Here is a 7,696-nt window from a genome sequence, read left to right as displayed (position 1 = left end):
TTTTTAACATGACGCATTAGGGCAACACATAAATGGAGAAGGATACGGTATATATGGGTCAAAATTAAAGCTATTATTTTTCTGAATTTTTTTTTGTGAGCCAGCTGGGCAGGTGGTAAAAACAATTATTTTCCTTTTTATAATTCTCTGTATATGCATGCACGCGGGACAATTTTGCGCTAATTATCGTATACGTTCTCATCGTAAAAAGTACGTGTATTTCATAAGTATAAATATGTTGATTATACTAATAAATAACTCGAGCCCAATCTATAATACTAAATGAGCTATAGCCTATCAATTGGGGGAAAAAAGGAGGAGGAATTTTCACAAATAGTAACTATATATAATAAACTTAATTATGCTTCATAGCTAGTTGACATATTTATGGGATGTAGCTGCTGTTTAAGCTATCGTTTGTATAATTCGTGGGTACATTTGTATTTTTGTATAAACTCAAATTTCTACAAACACAAACATTTGAACTTTAAGCAGTCATACAAATTATATTATATAAAATTACATTATAAAGTTATACAAATTTCGAATGATACAAACGTGCAAATTATACAAACTCGAAACCCCAGTCCACGTAATTATCACCGAATATAGGTCGCGAGTGATAGTTAACTAAAACTATAGCTATGATGACTAATAAACTAGTACGGTAATTTCCCCCAAAAAATGAGTTTGTCTATCAAGCCCAAAACTTTGTCTTATTGGGCCCTATATTGTTAAGATTTTCTCTGTGAGAAAAATTTACCAAGAGCCCATGGGCTAATTTGTTAAGCTAAAACCTGCTGGTTAACTGAAAAGGAATAAGGCCTAAAGCCCATTCTGTTGTTTGAATTTCACTCATATGAATCCATAAAAGAAAAGACAATCATCGAAAATCCTAGTGCGATGGATAAGATCTCTACAATATTAATTACAGATTAAGAATTTCGAGTGAACAAAATTGTAATGAAGCATAAACACGACTCTTTCTTAATAGGAAAAAGCAAACTCCATTAAATAGTTTGTGAAGAGTATTTCTTACTTCATCTTTGATCTTTCCTTTCATATTTTACTCAATTTTATACGACACGATTTTAAATTAATCAAATCTTCGTATAAATATTGAACATCGAAAAAAAAATATGATCAAGGTAAGGACAAGAGGTAGGTGTTACTTATAAGCACGAGAACCTGAAAAGATTTTGGAAAGGAATTAAAGTACTAAAAAGAAGAATAAAAATGAAAGGGACATAACATAACAAGAAAGAATATAAACAAAAACATAGTTTATGTGGAAATAATGATTACTGCATCCTCTGTAGCACACAAAAAATTTGATGGGAATCTATAATATCTCCTCCTGCAATTATTACATATTAGATATTCTAAATCCTACTTTTATTTACTAGGTCACTTTCATCCCATATCTATACTATATAATAATAATAATATATTTTATAATTATAAGAGAAGAACTGAAAAGGATAAATGTATATACAAATTTTATTTCTAAAAGTTTTTTAATCTTTACGTATTTCGTGAACATAGATTTTGAGTTAAATAACCTAGTATATCAAAAATAGTTTTAAAAACATGTTTATATTGATTTTTCTTTCACGTGAGATATTACGATCCAAACTCTTCACATGTATTGTTTGCTTTGACTTAATAAATTACACTAATTTGTTTATTGAGTTCAAAACATGTGTAATATTTTCACTTTCCACTCCATTTTGATATAGGGTTCGACTAATTAAGAGGTGTGTTTCTTTTAGTGACACTATTCAACCAATCCATAACTTTAAAAACTAGTAAATCGCCTTGAACACAAGTGGTTTACAAGAATGATTTTGGAGGTGAACATTTTTGAATTTTTGACCTTACTTATTTTTTGACAAAATTCGAAGTTGAATAAATTTTGATCTTTGGTCTTGAAAGTTTGTTCATGGAACACGCAGAGTCTAGTTTTAAGACCATTCATTTCAAGATCATTGGATATAATTTTTTGGAACATAACATATCCAGTTACGTTTAGACTTGGATCAATTGTTCATACTTAAATTAACCAGACCAATTCAAGTTTATTTTCCAATTTATCTTATATATTTAAGATCATAAGTTTAAACACTTTTAACAAACTCAATCAAGAATATAAGTGAAAAAAAAAGGAAAAAGTGACTCCTCATAGAAGAAAAGTTTGTTTTTCCATCCGACAGCAGTAAAAGTTACAAAAATATTTTAAGGTAATAATAAAGCTGTAAAAAATTAAGTTAAGTAATCCCTAAAATAATTTTACAGAAAAATAAAAAAGTGAAGAGAGAATCTTTCTGTTCCTCTTCTTTCCTTTTCTCTGATATTCTTGTTTGTTGAATGTTGGTCCTTTCCTTTTCTCTCATATAAATAAAATAAAATAAAAAATATACTTTCCAAATTATATTTATTATCTTTTTTAATTATCAGCTCCAGAAAATATAACCCACTGACTATATATCCAAGACAAATTATTTTTTTGAAATAATAATAATAATCCAATATCATAAAGTATATCTGATCTCAAGAAATACATTTTTATTGGTAAAATGATCAAAAAAAAAAAATCACAAGTTGCTTAGCAATATGTAAATTTAATCTAATAAAATTGTGTAAAACACGTTGAATTTTACCACCTCAGTGGAGGAAGACAATTTAAACTCAAATTTCATTTCTTTAGTTTTGTACTATCATAATTAGGCTCATTTAATTCTTGTTCATGTTCTAGCTAACATGACTGAACGTGTGAAAGGTGTAAAGTCAATTTATCTCTTTTTATAATTTTAGATAATCGTTAGTTCTTAAACTAACTCTTGAAATTGTGATTGACGCAAAGTATAAATCTTTAATATCATATTAGAATTAGATCAATTCAATTCTTGTTCAAGATTTTATTAATAAATCTATACATATGTTTTTGGACAATTCTTACCTTTTGATATTAAATTAAGCTCAAAATTCATTTCCTTATAAAACATTGATAGAAGTTAACAATATTATGACATCAACAAAGAATTCTCACACTTTTTGATTGAATATTTATTTGCATTCATTTTCATTTTCCCTCTCTCTTGGTTTTTTTTTAAAGAGAAATGAGAATTACCTATATATCCAACAAATATTAAAATGTTTTACTGTGTTATAGAGCTCTTAGGAGGCCTCTCTCTCATCATGAAAAGACTTACTAAAAAGAAGAAGCTTTTTCCAAAGGACCTCAGCTTTTACTTCTTTGTCTGCCATTTAATTTCCTTAAATATATCATATCACTTCTTTCATCTCCCACACAAAAACCTCTTCTTTTTTTCACTTCTCACACTCTCCCTTTTAAAAACACTAGTAGCAAGTAGCTCTTTTCTAGCTATATCTTTCTTTAAACTAAGAAGGTTTCTCCCATTTCTTAGTATTTATGATTTAGAGGTGAGAAAGAAGGAGAAAAACTGAAGTGGGGTTTTGTACTTGAAGGAAAGTTTGGATCTTTTTGTGTTCTTGAAATACCCCATGTGAGTTTTGTGATCAAAAATCCATTTTCTGATCTGTACTTTGTTTTGTGTAGGGAAAGTTTGAATCTTTTTGTGTTCTTGCATAACCCCATGTGAGCTTTGTGATCAAATATCCATTTCTTGATCTGTACTTTGTTTTGTGAAGTGAAAAGTTTGAATCTTTGTAAGAAAAAAAATGATATCACTTTCAGACCTTTACCATGTTCTTACTGCTGTAGTTCCACTGTATGTAGCAATGATCTTAGCTTATGGTTCAGTAAAATGGTGGAAAATTTTCAGCCCTGACCAATGTTCTGGAATCAATAGATTTGTTGCTCTTTTTGCTGTTCCATTGCTATCTTTTCATTTCATTGCTTCCAACAATCCATATGCAATGAACTACAGGTTCATAGCTGCTGACACTCTTCAGAAAATCATAGTTCTTTTTGTTCTAGCTATTTGGTCAAGAGTTAGCTCAAGGGGGTCCCTTGAATGGTCCATTACTTTGTTTTCACTGTCCACTTTACCAAACACTTTAGTTATGGGGATCCCTTTGTTAAAGGGTATGTATGGTGATGCCTCAGGAAGCTTAATGGTCCAAATTGTTGTGCTTCAATGTATCATTTGGTACACTTTGATGCTTTTCTTGTTTGAGTATAGAGGGGCAAGAATGCTTATTGCAGAACAGTTTCCTGACACTGGAGGGTCCATTATTTCCTTTAAAGTGGATTCTGATATTATTTCATTAGATGGTAAAGAGCCATTGGAAACTCAAGCTGAAGTTGGTGATGATGGGAAACTTCATGTAACTGTTAGAAAATCCACTAGTTCAAGGTCTGAAATTTTTTCAAGAAGATCCCATGGTCCTAATTCTGGTCTTTCATTAACTCCTAGACCATCCAACTTAACTAATGCTGAGATTTATTCATTGCAATCTTCAAGAAATCCAACTCCTAGAGGCTCAAGCTTTAACCATACTGATTTTTACTCAATGGTGAATGGAAAAAATGCAAATATGAGTCCAAGGAATTCAAATTTTGGGAACTATGGTCATGATGAGGAGAGTGGTGTTGCTGGATTTGGGAGAGGAAATGGGGTTTATGGACAGGGAAATGCAGGGTACCCTGCTCCTACCAATGCTGGAATCTTTTCTCCAGCTACTGGACCAGTGACCAAGAAGAAGGCTAATGGTGGTACAGAAGGTGGAAAAGATCTTCACATGTTTGTTTGGAGTTCAAGTGCTTCACCAGTCTCTGAAGGAGGGATTCATGTCTTTAGGGGAGGAGGTGACTATGGTAATGAGCTTGGTGTTGGAGCCCACCCAAAAGGTATAACTACATTCTTGAACTGTGAATAATATACCATGTACCATGTTGTACTAGTTGTTTTTCCAAATTTTAGTTGATTTTAGTTGATTTTGGTTGTCTTATTATGGATTTTGTGTTGCTTGTTCTTGTTACTTGTATGTTGTAATGCAGTGCAGTCCCACTTAATTGGGGTGTACATTGACCCCTACCTCAGAGATAAAGAGGTTGTTTCCGATTGACCCTTGGCTCAACTAGATAGATTTTTAGATTTGTGTTTGATTAATCTGTGGAGGGTTGAAGGTTGGAGTTTGTTAAGTAATTTGGCATTATTGAGTTGTTTTCTTTCATTAGTTTCTTGTTTCAGGCATAAGTTTGGAGCCTTGCATATCCAATCCCTGAAATTATGGCCGTATTTTTGTCTTTTTCTTGAGACAAACATGCTTGTATTACTTTTGTCTTCTCATGTTGCATAGGAAATTGGTTGAGTATCTACTGTAACACCTTATTTCCTTCATCATGTCTGGTAATTTTTAGTAAACCATGCATAAATCCAAACTAGTTGGACCGACTGTATGAATCGTTTGTATCCATGCGTGTTTCATTTTAATATTAAAAAACTTATCTAGGTATTCTCTTATTGGTTGAATGTTTTTTCCTCACATTAGATTATGATGAATTTGGCCGAGAAGAGTTCACATTTGGAAACAAACAGAACCTGAATGGAAATGACCGGGAAGGGCCAGTTGTGCGCTCGAGCTCCACAACCGAGCTCCGTCCCAAGATTGCTCAAGAAGAGACCAAGGCAACTGCCATGCCACCAGCTAGTGTCATGACCAGGCTCATTTTGATTATGGTGTGGCGAAAACTAATTAGGAACCCAAATACTTACTCCAGCCTCATTGGCCTAACTTGGTCCTTGGTCTCTTTCAAGTATGTTTACCCAAAATTTACTTAGTTTATATGCCATGGTCTATAATTAGACTTGTGACTAATGCCAAATCTTTTAGGTGGAATGTTCAAATGCCTGCGATTATAGCCAAATCAATATCGATTCTTTCTGATGCTGGTCTCGGAATGGCAATGTTTAGTCTTGGTATGTCTGATATAACAACTAGATAATCTTCACACGAAATTCCCTTTGTTCTTATGCGAGAATGTTAGTGTTTTAAACTGATTTTCATAATGGAACGACAGGTTTGTTCATGGCATTGTCGCCTAGAATCATTGCTTGTGGGAAAACAATTGCTCTCTTCTCAATGGGTGTGAGATTCCTTACTGGTCCTGCAGTTATGGCTGCTGCCTCCATTGCAGTCGGACTTCGAGGTGTCCTTTTGCATATTGCTATCGTTCAGGTAAACGATAACTTCATAACGATACATAAACATGCTTTTATTGCCACTTATATAACTGACAAATTTGCTTTAAATTCATTTTTCAGGCAGCTCTACCTCAGGGAATTGTTCCATTCGTCTTTGCGAAGGAATACGGCGTCCATCCTGATATATTGAGCACAGGGTGAGGCCTCAAAACACACATCATGCATTTATCATGAAATGTGAATAAAAATCATTCTTGAAATACTAAAACTTTTGAGGTTCTTGTTGAATGTAACTCAAGAATCTTGCCTATCAACTATAAAATGTTGTATGGTATTTTGGATTTTTAATATACACTAAATCATTTTTTTAATAATTATTGCAGGGTTATATTTGGGATGTTAGTAGCTCTTCCTATAACTTTGGTGTACTACATTTTGCTGGGACTTTGAAGCTGATGTTGAAGAACCAAGCTGCTGAAGTTTTTTGTAAAGGAAAAAAACTAAAGACCCTTTTGGCATATGGTCTTTTTTGCTACTAACAGAATATGAATTTCTCAGAAAAAGGAGACAAAAATGAAAGCAAAGTGGAATTGTGAATGGTCAATTGTTGGGAACAACCAATAGAGGATTTTTAGTGGAAAATTCTTTTGTTGTCTCTTTGTCCTCTCTTTACCTTTTTGAACTTTTGTGCTATCCTAGGCCTACATGTCTTTTGCTTCTTTTCAATGAAGAAAGTGATGTTTATTTTTTCTATATATTATGTAGATGTTTATTGTCTTTTAGGAGTACCTTTTCTTTTGAAGCTTTCAAAAAGCTACTACTACTTAGTACTTTCTAACCTTAATTAAACACAATTTATGTGTGAAAATGGGCTGCTTTTTTCTTTCTCATGGTTATTGTGTTCTTATAAAAGTGAAAAGAAAAAAAATTATGCACACTTTGTAAGTGTTTGGTGTGCTTTATATGTTTGTTTGGTGTGAAAAAGAATTAAGTGGATGTAAACTAGGTCCAAGTTAAAAGTAACTAAATAATAGGGCAAATGAACAAGATAGAACCTTTTGATAATTTATCCTTTTGAGTAGACTAGTTGAGCTAGTTAGATCAATAAATTTCGAATACTAAATCTTTAATAGAAAAACTTATACAGTTTATGTTGTCATAATTATTTATCTCCACTTTGTATACTGTTCCAGTCCTAGTGAATCTAGAGTTAAAAGATTTTCTCAGAAAATAAATAAATTTTGGAGGCTCTTTGTTTTGAATTTACTGCTATTATTTGTACATAACTTGAAGAAACAGAAAGAAATCTCATGTGCATTTAATTCTCTTTTGGTTGTTTATATCTGCCTCTTATTGTTCCATAAGTTTGCAGAGCAAGTGAACAACTTCTATTACTTTTTGACAGTACAAATAATTATTTTTGTAGCACTAATTGCTTGTAATAAAGTTTAACAACTCTGCCCCCAACAACTTGCAACTAGGGTTTAAAAGTAATACTTAGTAGTAACAATATTTTCTATTATTAGTGATATTGTTCACCTTGGATTTAAATTTATGTCACTAAG

The 7,696-nt window shown here is 32.2% G+C and overlaps 1 protein-coding gene across 1 annotated transcript; it reads left to right on the top strand.

The window, feature by feature from the left end:
- The first annotated feature begins 3,240 nt into the window (after positions 1–3,240).
- LOC102591513 (auxin efflux carrier component 1-like) lies at positions 3,241–6,884 on the top strand. Its single transcript, XM_006362211.2, has 6 exons — positions 3,241–4,834; positions 5,479–5,743; positions 5,821–5,906; positions 6,008–6,165; positions 6,252–6,328; positions 6,515–6,884. The coding sequence occupies exons 1-6, from the start codon at positions 3,703–3,705 to the stop codon at positions 6,579–6,581; spliced, it is 1,785 nt and encodes a 594-aa protein (XP_006362273.1). The 5' UTR covers positions 3,241–3,702; the 3' UTR covers positions 6,582–6,884.
- Positions 6,885–7,696: the final 812 nt, after the last annotated feature.

This window comes from Solanum tuberosum, unplaced genomic scaffold (assembly GCF_000226075.1).
Source record: "Solanum tuberosum cultivar DM 1-3 516 R44 unplaced genomic scaffold, SolTub_3.0 scf00379, whole genome shotgun sequence".
Classification (NCBI taxonomy): Eukaryota; Viridiplantae; Streptophyta; class Magnoliopsida; order Solanales; family Solanaceae; genus Solanum; species Solanum tuberosum.
The sequence above is the reverse complement of the archived record's forward strand: the minus strand, read 5'-3'. Positions and strand labels throughout refer to the sequence as shown.

Bases quoted from the DNA above. Each gene is read 5' to 3' on its own strand.
- LOC102591513 (XM_006362211.2), top strand. From the start codon at position 3,703: ATGATATCACTTTCAGACCTTTACCATGTTCTTACTGCTGTAGTTCCA. The intron at 5,744-5,820 runs GTATGTTTACCC...CAAATCTTTTAG, and splicing joins TGGTCCTTGGTCTCTTTCAA to GTGGAATGTTCAAATGCCTG. The intron at 6,166-6,251 runs GTAAACGATAAC...TTCATTTTTCAG, and splicing joins TGCATATTGCTATCGTTCAG to GCAGCTCTACCTCAGGGAAT.